The sequence below is a fragment of the Macaca thibetana genome, chromosome 2 (assembly GCF_024542745.1).
Source record: "Macaca thibetana thibetana isolate TM-01 chromosome 2, ASM2454274v1, whole genome shotgun sequence".
Lineage (NCBI taxonomy): Eukaryota > Metazoa > Chordata > Mammalia > Primates > Cercopithecidae > Macaca > Macaca thibetana.
In genome coordinates, this window is record NC_065579.1 from 42,103,488 (window position 1) to 42,123,721 (window position 20,234).

At 42.4% G+C, this 20,234-nt stretch overlaps 2 protein-coding genes across 5 annotated transcripts in view; both read right to left on the minus strand.

Annotated features, from left to right (window-relative positions):
• Positions 1-20,234, minus strand: part of RBP1 (retinol binding protein 1) — a 231,986-nt gene that overhangs the window by 44,645 nt on the left and 167,107 nt on the right.
• NMNAT3 (nicotinamide nucleotide adenylyltransferase 3) overlaps positions 1-20,234 on the minus strand; it is a 109,924-nt gene that overhangs the window by 1,933 nt on the left and 87,757 nt on the right. For 2 of the 4 annotated variants that reach the window (XM_050779731.1, XM_050779730.1), the window contains exons 3-4: positions 10,742-10,925; positions 5,299-5,381 (exon numbers count right to left, since the gene is read on the minus strand). In XM_050779731.1, the coding sequence (XP_050635688.1) occupies positions 5,299-5,381; positions 10,742-10,925 (267 nt within the window). The remainder of the gene's footprint in view (positions 1-5,298; positions 5,382-10,741; positions 10,926-20,234) is intronic. The other 2 variants (XM_050779733.1, XM_050779732.1) reach the window with 1 other exon arrangement.

The window sequence follows — 20,234 nt, forward strand, 5'->3', positions numbered from 1 at the left end:
CCAGAACAATTTATGAGGTGAGTATTGTTGTGCCCATTTTATGGAGGGGGCAACTGAGGCAGAGACAGATAAGTGACTTGCTTGAGGTCACTCAGCTAGGCAGAGAAGTCAGGAGTCAAACCCAGGCAGCCATCCTCCAGGTGGGCAACTGCTGGGTTCTGCTGCTGCCTGCTGGTGGGAATCTGTACTTGCATTATACTGGAGAAGTCCTTCCTAGAGACCCAGACTGATTTTCCTGGCACTATCTGTGTCCCTCTTGGTGAGCTAATCAGCAAAGGAAATCCACGTCTGTGCTAGAAACAAGCTGCAGGGTCTCTGATTCTTCCAGAAGCTGATTGCAGCTTCAGCAGATGGCAAAGACTGGGGTCCCAGAGCACTGGCACCTGTCAGTCGCACAAAGTCTCAGTAAGTAGAGGCTCCAGGGCTACCATACTGGGGAAAAACTTGGTGTAAATGGTCAGTTTGGGATCCTCTAAGGTGGAACCTTTGAAGGAATCCAAACGTGGACCAGAGAGATGAGTTCACACAAAAGCACTGGAGTGACTGTGGATTGGAAAGGGAGAGACTGGAGGTGTCATGGAGAGGTCTGAGTCCTGGCCTCAATTGGGCACAGGCTGCTGTGCGGCTGGAGCCAAGCCCTTTCTTTCTCTGGGTCTCAGTTTCCATGAGATGATGAGCTCTGGACTCATTTAAAGCAACATATGCAATCACAGAAACACACTTTTCAGATGCTCTAGCGGCATAATACTGGTCTAGTAAGTGATATTCAAACATTCCTTCATTCACGCATGTATGAACTCTTAGCGGTTACAAACTAAGACTCTAGATCCAGACACCTTAGATCCAAATTCTGGTTCTGCCATTCGATACCCCTCATGCGATCTCAACTTTAAAATCAGGATATTACGCTTCATTTATTCATTCACTTATTCATTTACTCATTTATCTACCACTCTATTCATAGAAACACCCACTCAACATTTATGAGTTATCTTCCAGTGTCTGGCCTTTTTAAACCAATAAAATTACATTTAACAATTATTCGGTAACACACTTTTCACTAATTTGGGCTGGTCCCATTGCTCACAACATAATGTGTATTTGAACTGTTCTGCATCTGTGAAGTTTTACTCCAATTTCTTATCTATCCGACCAGTGTAGTACAAAGAACTACGTTTGGTCTTTCAAACAATTAGGTAGTTTTATGTGATCTTCCTATGGGGAAGGTACTATGATGTGCATTTCATTCCAAGTTCTGCTGGGGCCTGGGACACATCCCCTCTCTTCCTACAGGTCAGAGAACAGAGAAGATACCACCTTCTTTTTGTGGGGACAGTTTCTGCATGTCAGGTTCAATATTTGGTACTATTTGATTCATTAACAATGACAGTAAGGAGTACTATTCACTTTGAGCCTTGCCTAGAAGGAACAAGTGCCCACACCTCCCCTGCCCCCCAAATCAAAGGCATATCTGTGAGGCTGGCGGTGCCTGTTATTCCATGATGACAATACCATGTGATAGATCACTTCTCAGGCAACATGGGCCGCAGACCTCCAACTCCTGGCAGTCCTGTCTTCAGGGCTCACAAAGGCATTCACACATCTCTTCCAAATCCATTTACAACAAGGTTACAAAAGTTTTAGACCGAGTGATTCTATCCAAGTCCCAAGTATGTAACTCCAGGGTGTAGCATAAAGAAAATCAATATGATTTCTCCTAACAGTGATACAGATACATAAACAAACAGGATGTCCGTGGGCATTTTGGCGGCAGTGTGCTCTACCTTTGAGTAGCTAAGGGCTTTGAAAGGCAGATAAAGCTGAAATTTACATAGACTGTGAGGGAAGTGCCACTAGGATCTTTGAAAGTTTGGTTGTCCTAAGTCTGTGAGATCAAAGAATACCAATCTTGAGGTCAGTCAGCTCTGGGTTCAAGTTTAAATCTGCTGGTACCCTCAGGAAAATTACTTAGCCTATGTGCCTATTTCTTCAGCCATAAAATGGGGATAGTAAAGCTTTCTTTGGAAGTTATGGGAATTGAGCAATGGAGAGAATGCAATGTGAATTTCCTGTCTGGCGCAGCATGTGAACACTGCCACCAACAGCGATGTCTGTCATGGTACCTCACAGACACACTTAGAAATGTGGGACTTCTGGGTCTAAACAGGACAAGAGAGATGAAGCATCTGACAGGCAGCACCTAAATTTACCATACAAGGCCACCTTGGAACATTCAGTATAAAACGGAAACAGATAAAGGGCTTGCTCTGTTGGGAGAGGGAATCCTCTGAATGTGGCCGAGCTGTGCTCAGTTCCATCAGCCATGGGCGGGGGCCACCTTCACAAAAGACAGACAGAGTCAGCTGTGAAAGAAATGGAGGCATCATCCATCCCAAAGTGTCACACCCAAACAGCCCAGAATGTAGCAATCCATATGACTCTGGGTGAGCCCAAGGAGGCCTGCAAATCACAGGAGTGATGGGCAAAGCAAGGCTCTGGCAGCCAGAAATTGCTGAGCTCATCATGTAATTTGCAACCCCAGAGTATAACAGCACACCAATAGAATACACAACACACAAAATGGTCCTTTAGAAATATGTCACTAGTAACACACATGCCATCTCATCAAAAGCCAAACTTATGCTGAGAAAAATTCTACCTTCCTGTTTTTAATTGCTCTACATTTTACCCCAATTACAAACATCAAACTGTGTTCACTATGGAACATATGGAAAATATGTAAGTACTTAAAGCAGAAATAATAACAACAATAATTCTGCTTTCAATAAAACACCATAAGTTTTTAGTGTATTTCCTTAGTCTTTTCTATTTAGACATGCAAACAGATGTGAAAGTACAGTCATATTTTTATATACTTGAGATTATATGCAGTATTGTATCCTGATTTTTCCCACTTCCTTCATAAGTGTTTCTCCACACCATCAAAACCTTTTATGTAGTTTCTTTATCCTATGTATACAGTAAAACTTACGTATACTTTCCTTTATATTTAAACATTGAGATTGCTTTCACTTCCTGCCATTGTAAAAACTGTTGCGATAAACATCTTTCTGCATAAGTAATTGCCCCAATCTCTAATTATTTCCTTAGCCAGATTCCTAGAATGGGAATTTATCAAGCAGATGCAAGGATTTTTAAAGTCCCTGATATATTTTGGTAAACTGAAAAACAGTTTTCATTTCATGTAAACTTCCTTTTTTTAAAAATAGTTACTTTAGAATAGAACAAGAAGAGTGGGATTTAGGGTCTGAAAAGAGAGAAAGAGGCCCTCAACAATACAGGGCCAAGCAGAGTAAGTTGGTAGCCCCTAGAAAAATGAATCTGGAAAGAACCTGGGGTGGGCTTTGGCAGAGGGAGAGAACTCATATTAATGAGAGCAGCGGGGGCTGGTTCCACAGGGAAGGTGAATTCTGAACTGGGCCTCACAGACAGGTTTTCAATAGGGGAACAAAGAATTAAGAGGAAGGAGGGGCAGGCTAGGCAAAAAGCTGAGACGGGGATTCTGGAAGCATACGCAGAGAAGTGAAGTGTGAGAGGATGGGAGCCTCAGTGTGTTGTCCCTCCTGAGTCACTCTGGCTGCCCCTGCCTCTCACTGGAGGCTCCAGTCTGCCCCAGTGGCATGGAGTGCCTCACACTTACGCCATCTCCCACCCTTGTGCTTTCCTTGGCCTGCCTCTTGGCCCAGAAATGTCTCCAACCTCAATAATCCAGTCATCCTGCAAGTCTCAGTGCAGGTGCCCCCTCTTCCATGCAGCCTTCCTAATTCACGCCTGGACTCACCTCCATTCATACCCTGTCTCCAGCTTGGGATGGGGGCTGGGGCTGGCTGTCTCTGTTCTCAGCCTGATCCCAGAGTCTCTTCCAGTGAGGTGCTCAGAAAGTGTCTGTAAAATCCTTTAAATAATGCCTGCTGAGTCAGAGATGATGCAGAAAGAAGGGAGAGGCTGATAATGAATACTGGGCACTGTGCTTATGGGGGATGGGTGGGAAGGAGCCCATGCAGGTAACAGAGAGGACAGGCAGACAGAGAGACCAGAGGAATGCAATAAACATTATATGAGATGATTATATAGGAGGTACTGTAACTCCTTCTTAGATTCTTACTCTCATGCACAGTCCCCCAGACTGGCTGTAAAGCAAATCCTCAGAATGCTTATTAAATATCCAGATTCCTGGGCCCTACTCCCACTCAGAAGGTCTGGGAAGACACCTGGGAATTAGTGCTTTTAACAAGCTGCACAGGGGATACTGCTGTGAGTGATCCTTTGGCTAGCATTTGGGGACTGTTGCATGGCACCTTTAGGGCCTGGTAGCATTTCCAAGTCTTTTTAGAAGAGTGTTTCCCAATCTTGCTCTAGGAAGTGCTAGTTCTGAAAAATACTAACAGATATTGAACAAAGAGTTCCATACTTAAAAAAGTGGTAAGAATGACTGCAAGGTATTTCTCTTTCTTGTAGAATCACAATGCCCATGGACATAGTAAAGGCTCTAAAAAGTCCTGCAGTAAAGAAACCACATTAGGTGTGCTAAACCTCGGCATTCCTAAACTCTTCTAATCTGGAAGCAGTGTTCCACCAACCAAAGTCTGGAGACCCTGCCATAGGAAATTCTGCAGATGACCTGCTGGAATCTGCATGCCCACCGCTGCATGGTGCTCCTGCTTATTTGCATGAGAGCGTTATGCATTTTGCCCCTGACACCAGGGCAGCTCACACGGTGAAATCACAGCCAACAAGGTTTTATCAAACACCAGGAAATGACAACACTTCCTGGCTTACACGTCTAGGCTTACAAATTAAGAGGATAATCCAAACCAACTTTAAATTCCCTTAAAAATAGGTTTCCTCTTTTGAGTGAACCATTGAGTAATTCTGCTATAAATAAAGTCTTAGTCTCTTTGTTCAAGTTTTATAATGGCATATTTTACATTCAAAAAGGCTAAGGCTTTTAAAAGAAACCCAGCAGCACTCATCAGTTTATCCCTGTGTGACCCTGACTATAATCCATGTCATTAGAACAAGTCACAAGGGTAGGTAAACTTCTTTGGGGCAAAAAATCCCAAATTAGCAGAGCAATTTACAGGGGGTGGTGGCAGATTGTCTAATCTGAACTTCAACCTCGGAAGTGTCATCCCAACCAGGCAGGCCTTCAATTCCTTATCTGTGCCCAGAGGGTTGGACTCAAGTTCTCTGCAGCTGTGACCACCTCTATCCGCTTCAGTTCTCACAGAATCCCTGACATCTCATTCTCCTACAGACAAGAGGGTCGGCACCCACCTGCAGGGGTTGGGGAGAGTGCTTTGCCATGGTCTGGGCCTTCCATCTGGGGTGGAGATCTGAGCAGTTCGCTGTGATGATGCCTGCGTTGTAAACATATGGGCTCAGGGTATGTCTGTCCTCCAGCCCTCAAAACCACCCAGGGATTTTCAGATTTTGTCTCAACCTGCTTTTATATACTTTAGTTCACTCATTCCACAAATAACTGTCGAGGGCCTACTCTGTGGCAGGCATTGCCAGGTGCTGGGACAGAAAGCCATGTGGGTCTTCATGGAGAGTCCTGTCCAAGACAGTCCACTACTTTCCATGTGACATGGGTGAAGGCAGGGAAATTAGTACATTTCTACTCTTTTAACATTTTCTTCAATATTTCTCAAAAAAAAAAAAAAAAAAAAAGGAGTCACTGTTGAGTAGGGGTTAAAGACATGCCTATTAGAATCAGACAGACTTGAATTCAAGACACATTTTCATTTGAGAAGCAGGGATAACAACACCTGCTTTTAGGCTCTTGTGAAGGTGAAGGAGACACACACATTTTGAAGCACTGGCACAGTGCATGGCCCACAGCTAGCTCCCAGAAAAGCTGCCTGCTCTCATTAGGAACTAGTACTTTACAAGGCAATAGGGTGACGGCCAAGAGCCAGGGCTTGCAGCCAGATGGCCTGGGTTGAATCTCAGCTCCTCCACCAGCTGGCTGTGTGACCCTGGGTGGGTGATTTCAAGTCTCTATGTGGATGGTGCTGCATCTGCCAGTGAGGAATTATGACAGTGCCCACCTCTGATGGGTGGTTATGAAGATTAAAGGGGTTAATACACACGAAGTGCACTGGGCATTTCAAATATGATTAGACTTTCACAAATTTGGCATGCCTGCCTTCTTTAGCAATCAATCTTCTGCAAATCATGAGATACCTATATATGCTTTTGTCAAACACAGGCAATCATTATACACCCCTTCTTGCATCAATTTGATCTGCCAACTTCCACTTCCTGTATTATGCATTTATACTAGAGCTGTATTTAGGGGGCAGTAGTGCCTGGTGGGAAAAGCATATGCTTTTTAGCCAGAGTGGGTGGGTTTAAGTTCAGGCTTTTTTGCTTGAATGACCCTGACACCCTGTAGTGTTGATACTCTCAGAGCCACGTGGACCTCATCTGTAAACTGGTCATGAAAGTTAATGCTAGTCTTATCTACACTGAGTATCACAAGATCATGAATGAAGAAGTGCTTCTACCTTGCCAAACACTGGGGAAGTGGCCTGCAGCTGAATATCATTGGGAGGGGGCACAGTGTTAAGTTCTAGAATTAGACTGGGTTGGAATTCTGGCTCTAACTAGTAGCTCTGGAGTTTCAGTGTCTCTAGTTTCTTTATCTAGAGAATGAGGGATAACGACAGAACCTACCCCAGAGAGCTTTTGTGAGGATTAATTGAAATGTTTAGCACCAGCCCATACAGAAAAAGAGCCCAATAAATGTTAACTGTTATTATCATTACTCTTAGTCTATCTTCCCACCAGACTGTGAACAGGGACACCACTGATTCATCTTATATTCCTAGTACCCATGAAAATGCTCCTGAGGTCTGCTGAATTCAGGAATGATGGAAGGAGTGGATGAATGAATACATTTAACCTGGTTCAAAGCCCTTCCAGATTATCTCAGCAGAGTCTTCTTAGAGCCTGGCTGCACTCAGTGTTTTCATTATTGTTTTACTGCTTTGATTTTGGTAAACTTTATTTCTGAGGATTCACCCTTGGATTGGTATGAGCTCTCACATCAGATTGAAGTAGATCGAGTCTCACCTCCACTTTCTAACTGTAGGACTTGAAGTATTTTACAACTCTTTCTGAATCTCCATGTCCTCACGTATAAAATAGGGCTAAACCCACCTACCTCTTGGAGTTGCCGAGCTTATTAGATATACATGAAAGAGCCTGGCACACATAGAGGGTGATCAGTAAAAGGTGGTGGTGTTTCTCATTTTACTTACCTTGAAGGTGCTAGTTCAGGTTGACCCTACTTTGAATATTAGCTGGATCTCTGAACTTTGTTGTGGAAATAATTACTTTCAATACAACATGCATTTGCCAGGGACTTCCACTGTGCCTCCATGGGGCATGACCATTACTGCTTCTTGCTGCCTGCCTGAGTGGTACCTTGGGCCTGTGGACTGACCCTGGGGGCATGTTCTTGGTGTCCTCAGCAGCCCCACTGGTCTTCAGGAAAGATTGGAGGGTAGCTGTGGCAGGTGTAAAGCCAGCCACATCATGCTCCCAGCCTGTAGATCCCTGTTTTTGAAGATGGCCATAAGCATGACTTCAGAGCTCCACAGATGGGAGCTCCACGTCCTGTTTATTTGTGTGTGACTGTGATTAACGTAGCCTCTCTGAGCCTCAGTTTCTTTATCTGTAAAATGAGGACAACACAAGATCACGTTTGCAAAGGGATGCATGAAAGGGTGATGACGATGATGGATTACATCAAGTGGCATGTGACTAAGGCCTTGCCCACAACACAAGGAAAAGGTGAGTGACATATGTTATCAAGTGTCCTAAAGGCATGGAAGTTGACCTAGATTTAAAAAATTAGAATAAAAAGAAACAATCTTATAGGGAAAGAAGGAATCCTTAATACGCTCCACAGTGAATTTCCATTATAGCGATGTTTGTTACTATGCCACTATGATGTAGATTCACTACGGACATTATCAAGAGGAAACTAAATGGAGCAAAGGATGGGTGGATTTCTACCATGCTTCTAAAACCACCTGACTTTACAATTATAACTGGATTTTCAGTCTTACAAATCCTCAATTTTGATACTTTTCAGAAAGTGTTAGTAATCAAACACAAATGCAGTTGGTACATTTTGGAGATGAAACTCACTCCAAATAATAATTTTAAAAATCTTAATCAGCATTTTATAAAACTGTGTTGACTGTAATAGTGATTCTCAATTTTGGTTGCACAAAATACATATGGGAACTTTTATAAAAATAGCAATGTTTAGAGCCCATCCCTGACAAATCAAAATCTCTGGGATGGGTGGGAGGAGGTGAGCATTTGGAAAAGCTTATTAAGTGATTCCTGCAGCCAGAGTTGAGACCACTGGTTTGGATGCATCTTGGCACTGATCATAAACTTAATTCACATACTTGGCAGCTGAAGCTGTTGGCTAGCCATATATTAGAATAACCCGGTAGCTTTTAAAAATCCTGATGCCCCAACCCAGACCAAAGACATGCTAGTCTCTGGGGTGAGATCCAGACATGGGTACTTTTAAAAGCTCCCTGGGTGATTCCAGTGTGCAGGCCAACACCAAGAAACACAGGAATAAAGGAGATATAAAACAAAAAAAATTAAAAACAGGCTGGGTGTGGGTGGCTCATGCCTGTAATCTCAGCACTTTGGGAGGCTGAGGTGGGTGGATCGCCTGAGGTTGGAGTTGGAGACCAACCTGGCCAACATGGTGAACCCCCACCTCTACTAAAAATACAAAAAATTAGCTGGGCGTGGTGGTGTGTGCCTATAATCCTAGCCACTTGGGAGGCTGAGGCAGGAGAATTGCTAGAACCTGGGAGGCGGAGGTTGCAGTGAGTCGAGATTGTGCCACTACACTCCAGCCTGAGCAACGGAGCTTAATTCATAAACTTGGCAGCTGAAGCGGTGGGCTAGCCTGTATTGGAATCACCATGGAGCTTTTTTTTGAGACCCTATCTCAAAAAAAAAAAAAAAATTAAAAAGAAAACGAATGCGTTCAGTACAATCTTAGCTCACTCCTGTATTTTGCAGCCAAAGCACAAGTAATCATAAATAGTACTATGGTCAACTTCTATTTATCCATGAATGGCTTATCTGTTTTGAGGACAAATTATGGGCCAGCATTAGGGATTCAGGGAAGGTAGCTAACATTATTAAGTGCCTACCATAAACCAGGTGTTTTGCCTACATCATCTCATTTAATTCACACAGAATCCTAGTGAAGTGGGTGATGTCATTTCCATTTTATTAGGTGAGAAATTGAGACTCAGGGAGGCTAAATCACGTAAGTCATTCCGCTAGTAAATTTGGCTCTAAAACCTGTGTCCTAGGCTACAGTGCTTCTCACTGGGTGGAGGAGAAAGCGTCTGTTTCTGCCTACATATTCAAGCTAAACTACTTGTTGGATGATCTATCTATTCTCTTGCTTCTAATGAGAAATGACTGCATGACTCATTCTAAAAGGATGATCTAGGTGTCAATTTATTCCTTATATAATTTTCAATATATGGGTCTTTGTTTATACTAATGGGTAGTTTAAAAAAATAAAGAAGAGCATGTGTCATAACAATTATTTTATAATGGCTCTCCTTTTAATTTGGCAACAGGTTCTGAAGCAACACTAACTGCTGAATGCTTCCGGCTGCTTCTTTCCCCAGTAAAAGGTAAGTAATAAGAACCAGGATATAAAAACTACATGATTACCTCTACTAAAAAGGTAAACCTTTTTCTCCCAAGTGATTTTGAAGACAAGAAAAAATGAAAACTAAAACACATTATGAACAGGCCTGTCAATCATTCCATCTTGTCCCTTGTGCCTCCCATTTCCTGCCGATCCTAGTGGTTCTAAATAGACAAAAGACACAGCAATTTGCAATCCCTTCCATCAGAGCTGGTTGTCATTAGTGATGAGGCAGGCCATCCTCACAATCCCAACAGCCAGGAGAGGTGGGACTTCCCGCTTCTCTGGCAATTCCCCTTAAAGTTTGCAGACACAAGCTAGTGACCCACTGCCCTAACATTCAGGGCTGGCTTGGGGTTTTAAACAGTTTGATTACATATGCTGAATACAAATAGAAATTCCAGAAGAAAAAATAATCCAGAGTAACTGTTTCTAGATTTACAGTCTTTTTTTCTATTTCACATAAAAGTCTGGGTTTACATAACCCAGGAATTGTACAATTAAAAAAGACAGCTTATTCTAAAGATGTAGTTTTCAGCCTAGACTATGATAAAAATAACAAAAGGTCCCACCTACTGAATATTATTATGTAGTTCTGGGTCAGGAAAGTTATTTACATTTTAAAAATCCTCATTAGGTTTTGCTGTCTCCATTTTGCAAGTGAGAAATACGTCTCAGAGACGTCAAATAACTTGCTTAAAGTCACACAGCTACTAAGTGGTGGTGCTAGACCCCAGTGCTACAGTCATCTGACATAAGGTTGGGTGTTTCTACAAAGTGCTTTTGGAAGGATAGTGTTTTGTAATTTTTCTGCTCAGGGACCCCTCTGAGAATGTGAATCTGTTGGTCTCTCTCCTGCTAAGTAGAAACTGCTTCTTGGATATTTGCTGAGAAGGCCTGGCAGAAACCCAGCCCCACAATCTGCCCTACCTTTTACCCCGCAGGCTCTGCAGACATCTCCCATGACCCCTGGTCATCACACAGGAGAGTGACTACCATTACCTCAGCACCTTCACTGTCTCCATCCACTGTGTCTGCTCACTCTCCCAGGGGTCCACCCGGATCCAGTCGGATGTCTGCAGGGCCAGCCGGGCCATTGCCACTCGGTGATGAGAAGCTGCGAGGTCTTTCTTCCCATAGTTGTCGTTGACAGGAGAGATGATACCCTGGATGACCTGGTACATTCCTAGGTAAGAGAGAGAGCAGTGGTGTTGCACATACAGACAGGTGCTCGCCACCTGGCAGCCTGGATTCAGGCAGGTGCTAAATATCTCCAGTGCCTCATCCTAAGTGGGAGTAGACTCTGGCATTCTCTCATGGGGGAGAAAGGGTAGCTCCTTTAGGCAAGGGTAAAGGCACTACCTTAGTGAACATGTGCTTCTCCTCTAGAGTCTTCTACAACCCAGGGAGCACTGAGAGAAAGGTTTCTCTGCTGAGACAAAGGCTGTGAGGGTGGAGCTCAGGCAAGGGTCCCATACAGCAGTGTAGACAGTTAGGATCAGGATATAGCTGAGGAACAGCATGACTTCCCCTCCTCTAGGAATGAACAGGGGCACTATTTTTGCCCTCTATGTGAGGATGAAAATTATATGTAGTTTCTTAGCCCAAATGGGGATTTTGAGGATGAAGGACAAGGATGAGATTTTAGCGTGAACCAGGGTTGGTGAGTATTGGCTGTAGATGGACTACACAGGCCATCACTGACCTGGGAGGAATGTGCTCTTTCTCCCAGGAATGGGAGAGTGTACTTTGAAATAGACATGGACTGTGCTCACTATGATAACTGCCCTGTAGATCTTCTAAACCCACATGGGATTCATTTGGTGAGAGATATATTTTCATGTGTTAAGTTCCTAAAACTAGAGGATTTATTATTGCAGCTAGCCTAGTCTATCTTGACAAATATGTTGTTATGAGACATTCCCTGTTATTCCTAGTTTAAGAGTGCCTGCCATAAATGAATGTTGAATTTTATTAAATGTTTTTTTCTGCAACTCTTGATTGTGCGATTTTTTTTTCTCCTTTACTCAGTTAATATAGTAAATTGCATTGATGAATTTTCTAATCCTAAACTAACACTGCATTCCTGAGATAAGCCCTATTTGGCCTGTATTACCTTTCTTGTGTATTGGTGGGTTCACTTTGCTAATTTGTTTTTTAGGTAGTAAGACAGGTCTATAATTTTCCTTTCTCTCTCTGTCCTAATCAGGTTTTGGTATCAAGGTTATGCTAGCCTCATAAAAAGTGTTGGAGAGTTCTTTTTCAATCCTGTAACAGATCTTGTGTTAGGACTGAAATAACTTTATTTTTGAGACAGAGTCTTGCTCTGTCACCCAGGCTGGAGTGCAGTGGTGCGATCTCAGCTCACTGCAACCTCCGCCTCCTGGGTTCAAGCAATTCTCCTGCCTCAGCCTCCCGAGTAGCTGTGACTACAGGCATGTGCTACCATGCCCAACCAATTTTTTAATTTTTAGTAGAGACAGGGTTTTGCCATGGTGGCCAGGCTGGTCTCCAACCCCTGACCTCAAGTGACCCACCCATCTCGGCCTCCAAAAGTGCTGGGATTACAGGCATGAGCCATTGTGCCCAGCCTGAAACAACATTTTTTTTTTTTTCTTTTGCTGAGTGTTTTGTAGAACTCACCAGTGAAGTTTTGTGAGGCCAGAGTTTAATTTGTGCTGTCACTGACAGGAGAGATGATACCCTGGACGACCTGCTACATTCCTAGATAAGAGAGAGCAGTGGTGTTGCACATACAGACAGACGCTCACCACCTGGCAGCCTGGATTCAGGCAGGTGATAAATATCTCCAGTGCCTCATCCTGAGTGGGAGCAGACTCAGTAGTCAAATTTTTGACTACTAATTTAATTTCTTTAACGATTATAATTCAGATTTTCACTTCTTCATTATGATTTTGGCCACTTACATTTTCCAGGATTCTGCTTATCATATCTAAAATTTGAAATTTACAGGCATAAAGTTCTTTATGATATTCTTTTATCTGTTTAATGTCTTTTATCTGAACCATCTGCAGTGATGCCCATTTTCATTCCTAATGTTCGTTGTGACTTCTTTCTTTATCCTTGGGCAATATTGCTAGAGGCTTGTCATTTTATTAGTTGGTTCTTTGCAAAGAACCAACTTCTGGCATACTGGTTTTCTCTACTGAAGGTCTGCTTTCTGTTTCACTAATTTCTGGTCTTATTTTTAATAAATCTATCCTTCTACTCTACTGGTGTTATTTTGCTATTCTTTTTCTAACTTCTTGTGGTGTACGCCTAAACTTAATTTGCAGTCTGCTTATTTCCTTGAGAACTTGTTTGGAGGTTCTAGCAGAGGAGTGCAGCTACTCGTATACCCTTGACTGAAGGTCCTCCTCTATCGGGGATAGTCATCCTCTTCAACCCAGCACGCAGCTTCGGGAGGGACGCACATGGAGCAGTGAGGGAGGAAGGGGAACCCGCCTAGCCAGCCAGATCGACTGAATCAACTCTGGCGATCAGTGTGGTGACAGATGTCACAGCCAGATCGCCCTCACATCCTTATTTCCTACTATATACAGTTCAGGCTATAAAATTGCCCTCTAAGTAATCCCACAAATTTTGATATGTAGTGTTTTCATGATCATTCAGTTCAAAGCATTTTCTAATTTCCATTATTACCCATCTGTTTTGATCTATGAATTATTTAGAAGTATTTTTCTTAATTACCAAACTGTGATTTTTGGTTATCTTTTTGTTATTGATTTCTAGCTTAGTTGCACTGCAGTCAGAGAATATACTCCATATTGATTCAATCTTGTGAAACGTGTTGATATTTGATTTATGTCCTAGTATACGGTGAGTTTTGGTAAATGTCCTACGTGTGCTTAAAAAGAATGCATATTCTATGGTTGTCAAATGTAATGTTCTGTCCATTCAGTCAAGATTACTAATTGTTTTGCTTAAATCTACGTTCTGATTTTTTTTTGTAAACAGAGGCATGTTAAAATCTCTCACTATGATTGTGGATTTCCTGTTTTTCTTTTTAGTACTTTCATCTTTCGTTTCATACGTTTTCAGGATTGTTTTATAGTTCAGAATATGACCTATCTTAGTGAATATTCCATAGGTGCTTAAAAATATATATTCTGCTGTTGCTGGGTGGAGAGTTCTATTACACGTCAATTTGATGCTGTTGTTGAGTGTCTTTAGTTCTATATCGTTGCTGATTTTCTGTCCAGTAGTTCTGTCCAGCAGCAGTAATTGGCAATTGTGGGGTGTTGAAGTCTCTACCTATAATTGCGAATTTGTCTATTTTGCCTTTCAGCTCTATCAGTTTCCGCTCCATGTATTTTGGGATCCTGTTTTTGGTGTGCACACATTTAATGGGCTTTCAATAAACTTTTAATTTTGTTTATTTTGGTCATAATTTCTATAAATTCTGATGAGTTTTTCATCAAATCTGGTAAGTGACTTTCAATAGTTTCTTTTTTCTTTAGATATAAATGCTACTTTTAAAATCTGTATCATACAATGCCAATTTCAAAGTCTGTACAGGTTATTTCAGTTGTCTGTTTTTTTCTGATAGTTCTTAGTTATATTGTTTTCTTTTGTGCCTAGTTATTTTTGAATGTTTTCTGGTGAATGCCCCTGAGCAGTTATTTGTGAAGGATCTCCAGATCTAAGATAGATATTCCAGAGACACTTCATATTTGCTTTTGTCAGGCACCTAGAGTTATTAAAGCTCATGAATAACCTGAAATCAAATTCCTGGCTTGAGTTTTTTTGGCTAATCCAGGATGGGAGTTTCAAATCTGAGGAAGGACTCATGTGTGGCTACTTCTTCCTAGGGATATTTTATCCTTTCACTTTTCTTCTTTTGCTTGTCTCAGCACTAAGGCACTAAGGCTTCTCAGAAGTTCTCTAGGATTAGGGAGAAAAGGTAAATTAAGATCTAGTTCACTTTACCCCTGAGGGTATAGCTCCCTGTGGGAAGTCAACTCTGAGGCCTCTCAGCTTAGAAGGGATCCAGTCTCTGAATTCTATTCTTCCCCACTTGCATGGCTGCTGATTCAAAGCTTAAGTGAGCAGTTCTGGCAAGTGCTCACAGGGCACCAGAGGCTCTGGTGCTCCCATAGCCTGCTAACCTCTCTGGTTACAGGTGTTTAACTTTCAGTTTTTTAGCTTTAAAAGTGAAGTTTGCTAAAGAGAAGGAGAACAGAAAACCAATACTGCATGTTCTCACTTACAAGTGGAAGCTAATGATGAGAACTCATGAGCACAAAGAAGCGACCAACACATACTGGGGTCTACTTGAGGGTGGATGGTGGAGAGTGAGAGGAGCGGAGAAAACAACTAATGGGCACTAAACTTAAAACCTGGGTAAGGAAATAATCTGTGCAAGAAACCCCCTGTGACATGAGTTTATCTACAAAACAAACCTTCACATGTACCCTCGAACCCAAAATAAAAGTTAAAAAAAGGTGAAGTGTGGAAAACGTTCTACCCACCACTTTTTGTTGTTGTAATGGGAAAGTTGATCTAAGAGTGTGGCCTGCCCCTCTGGAAACTGGAAGCATTTTCCATGCATGGTAATCCTGGCAGGCCCAGGCTCTCCTTCCTGAGGGCTGAGGTACTCCCTCCTTCAAGGGGATGGCAGAACCCAGCTGAGAGCAAGGAGGTCATATTCAGTTTTTGACTCCCACAACTGGCTCTTGAAACTCATTTCAGAGGTAATGCTTGTGAAGGTTAAAGCTTTCATTTAAAAGAGCCAGGCTATATTGAGAGAGAAAAGGTTTGTTTAAGTTCCAAAAGTTACTCTTAAAATAATCAAGAACCAGAAAACCCAGGGAATCAGAATGCACAGTTTCACTAAAGCTCACAGAGCAGTAAAAAGAAAAGAATGTGAAAATGAAAACAAAAGGCCCTTCTTGACCTGAGGGTGAGGTGAGGTGGAAGGATGGGCAGAAGGGCAGAGAAGAACCTGATAGACAATGTCTGTGGTGACAGTTTAGACAGGCATTAGGCCTGCTCCCTATATTCTCATAACCTGCAGAGATAAACCTAATTTGTATTGGGGTTTGGGAGGGCATAGTTAAGAGGCCCAGTTAAATCTGGCAATGGTAGAGCAGTGGAGTTTATATTTTGCTTCCCACCTGGAATTCTGGAAGACCACCTTGCATTGCTCTGTGCCAATATGGAACGGCACTGACAGGGTAGAAATGGCATGTGGCATATATAGCAGAGAGGGCTTCAGAATACTCTCCTTCAGCTTTGGCAGGGCATGGCACAGATCCACAGCAATTCTAAGTCTCCTTAAGAGGAATAGTGAAGGAAGCTGAGAATTAGCAGTCAGCAGGTACTTGGGCTACTAGCGGGTAGATACAGGGTATAGGGAGTTCAGTCCAAGGCCAGGGACTATGGCATTGGCAGTACCAGGGGGCGCCTAGGCACAGATCCAGACAGCAGGGATATAATGCCTGAGACAAGAAAAGCTGAGGAGGCTTCAATAGTGGAGTGACAGTGGATAGATGCCAGTGCCTAAGATTAAGGACAGATCCCTTGGCTAGAAAGTAGTGAGGGCAGCTGCCCTGTTTTGGAAGCCAGAATGCTAAACCATCCAGGATGCTTAATGCACTCGTGGGGAGGTAGGCAGGAAAAAATGCACTCGATTAATAACTAACCTGTAAAAGACTAAGCTGAACATTAAAAAGTTCACAACTTCAAGAACCCCTTGAAGTGGCACATTTTTTCACAATTCATGGAATGGTGGCTTAAGATCAACCTGAATGTTACAGAAAGCAAAGTTAGTGATCTTTCTGCATATCTGAGCTCCATGTTATACACGGGACATACATGCTACTTCTTTTTCTCTTCCTGTTTAAAAGAAATGGGGGCTAGGAGGACTAACTCCTGTTGGGTGCTGACTTTCTTGAGCAATTTCCATTTAGCCTTCACATTAATTTCTGTTTTATAGAAGAAAATGGTGGAAGGACAGGGCTCTCCCCAGGCAGCTCTGCTGGGCATGTTGGATACCCAGGTGTCACCTGTGATGCTTTAGCTCATCTTGATAGGGCAGGCCCTGCATTGAGAAATCAATGCTTTTTATAGCACCCAGGAGAGGAGAGTCAATAAAAATAACAATTTGATCTAAAACTCCTTCTTGCCCTCCAAATGGTCGTAAGTCCGAGCCTTTTCCCTTCCCCACTGCTCTTGGCCACAATCCCAGTGACCCTCCCAGCCCCTCCCCCACTAGATGCAGATGCTTCTCCTGTGACCCTCTGCTGCTCAGACTCATCTCCATTACAGCACCTGTATGAACATGATTCATCTGCCTGTGCCTTTCCCATGACACTGAGCACTCCTTAAGGACAAGAACTTGTCTTTTCGTTCTGGATAACACGACGAGCACATCAGTTAGAACAAAGATATACTGTCCTTACAGAGAGAATTCCTTGTTTATCTTCACCCTCTCTGAAAACTAATAAAATGATAAAGGAATAAACAAAGCATGAAATCACAAGAGCAAAGAGAGTGCAAAAGGAGACAATAGTTGGGAAAACGCAAAACATTTTGGACACTGGAGAGCTGATAAAAAACAGTAACAAACCAAGCAGAGTCTTCTGCATGCAGGGAAGGCATAAGAGGCAAGCTGCGCAGTAGCAGAGGCCCAGAGTGGCTGAGGAACTGAAGGAGCCAAGAACCTCTCCAGGTGGGGGTGCCAGAGGGCCTGAAAACAGGAGGGCCAGTTGAGAGTTTGTCTGAAGAGTCTTTAGATCCACCCCAGCCTCCAATCGCCTACCTTATCCTCCCATTGTGGCAGAAGGGCAGATATCTGCTTTCTGCCTGGGTTGGACCAGAGAGAACCTTCATTCTCAAATATAGGCACAGTTGAGTCCGGGGAAGTAACATCTTTAAGACAGAAAGATTAAGTATGTTTCCCAGAATGTCTCTCTGGGGAACAGACCTACCTAGGAGAAGACACCAACATCTATACACATTTGGGGGTCTTGAACCTAGGACCTGACCATATAACCGTGAGGTCTACCAGCTTTACACTCACATCAAGAACTTCTAGCCTGCATCTGGGGCCTGATCTGCAAACATAAGTGGACAGTCTAGGAAGAGACAAATTTTGGAAAGGTGCTTACCATGAAAGACAGAGACTAAAACAGCTACCAGGAGCAAAGGAACTTGGAGGATACAAAGGCAATGCAGAAATCGTATGCAGGATTTTCAGGAATTGTATGCAGGAATTGTATACTACAAAGAAGAAAACACTAGAGGTTTTATCTATGAGGTACACATGGAACTAATAGAAATTTCTGAAAGAGAACAGGAGAACAGAAGAAATCATCAAATAAATAAGACATTCTACTTTCCCAGACTAGAAGGACATACATTTTCAGAATCAATGGTCCTCTGAGAATCAGCATTTGGCATAAAAGAAGATTCACACAATGTCAAAACCTTATAAAATTTTAGACCAGTAGGTTTAAACAGAAGGTCCTAAAAGTTTCAAAAGAGATACCAGAGGTTTAATATACAGAACTTGGAAAGCAGGATAGCATTGGATTTCTCAACAGCAAGTCTTGAATCCAGGAGACAGTGGAGGGAAGTCTTCAAAATGTTAAAGGAAAATAATTTCCAACCTTAATTCTACATTTGGCCAAGCTACCAATCAATTGGAACAGGCGTCAGCAGGCTTTTTCTATTACGGGACAGACGGTAAATAGTTTACGCTTTGCAGGCCACATACAGTTTTTATGGACTACATACAAACTTTGTTGCATAATTTTTGAAGCCACTGAAAAAATGTAAGCAAACCATCCGTAGCTCACAACATAAATGAAAATAGGATATGGGTCAGATTTGGCTTGTGGGCTGTAGTTTACTGCCCTTTGAAGTATGGCATGAAGATGTGTTCATACATGCTAGGTTTCAGAAAATTTACCTCCTCTATACCCTTTTTTCACAAAGATGCTGGAGGACGCATTCCACCACCCAAATAAGAGAGTAAACCCAAAAGCAGAAGAGAAGACATGGGATCCAAGAAACAAGGGTTTTGAATCAGGAAACAGGCAAAGAGAATCCCCAGGGAGACAGTGAAAGGCAATCCCAGGATGACAGTATAGTGGGTACACAGAGCTGGATGTCCAGATAGGACCTGGAGGGCTTTAGGAGGGATATGGGCAGACAAAAAATGGAACAGATAGATCATCTGATTAATTTGTCTGTACTAAGAAGAGTTTTAGAGATCTTTTGGTAAAATTGAGACTGAATTAATGATAGGCATAAGGAACTAAGGCAACAAATAAATGAACAATTATTAACTCTAGGAAAAAACCCAAAGTTTATATGAGAGGCAATGGAATCATAGTGCACTGCATGGTTTTGTTGACACTATTTACATAGACATAAATGTGAACAATAATATGAATTGAACCCAAAGTTATGAGCTAATCAATTTGGGAGCATGTGGTGGAGGCGAGGTGTGAATGGGAGGGTGAAGGTGTGAGAGAGTGAAATCTTCATTTTTCCTGAAGGAAGCCAAGATATATTATCTAAATCTGAAAAAAACAAGATACAACAGTATAAGCTTATTATTTAGAAATGGGGAGTCAAGTACCAGAGAAAACATCTGAAAGAGGCATAAGTGATTGTTCTGGGAACCAGGAATTAGAAATGAGGATGGAACAAATAACACTATAAGCCTTAGAATAACAACTTTTATTATCTAATAAATTTATAAATATGATATATAAAATAAGCTTAAAAATTAATGCACACTGTAGAAATATTACAGTCTACTGAAAAGTGTGAAGGATAAAAAGTAAAACATATGTAAGAGGTTAATATGGTTTATATTATAGTTCATTTTGCATTTTTTTGTATATTTTTCTTCAAATAATGTAAATTCATTTTTATATCTTCTTTATTTAGATTATATGATATGTGTTCTTCTTGGTCATTAGCACTCTTGAAAACATCACTTTTAGGGCAACCCCCTTTGGGTCCCCTCCCTTTATATGGGAGCTCTGTTTTCATTCTGTTAATGTTGCAACTGCACTCTTCTGGTCCGTGTTTGTTACAGCTGGAGCTGAGCTTTCGCTTGCTGTCCACCACTGCTGTTTGCTACTGTTGCAGATCGTTGCTGACTTCCATCCCTCCAGATCTGGCAGAGTGTCTGCTGTGCTCCTGATCCAGTGAGGCGCCCACTGGGCTCTTGATTGAGCTAAAGGCTTGCCATTGTTTCCACACGGCTAAGTGCCGGGGTTTGTCCTAATTGAGCTGAACACTAATCGAGCTGAGTCACTGGGTTCCATGGTTCTCTTCTGTGACCCATGGCTTCTAATAGAGCTATAACACTCACCGCATGGCCCAAGATTCCATTCCTTGGAATCTGTGAGGCCAAGAACCCCAGGTCAGAGACCACAAGGCTTGCAACAATCTTGGAAGTGGCCCGCTGCCATTTTGGAAGCGGCCCGCCACCATCTTGGGAGCTCAGGGAGCA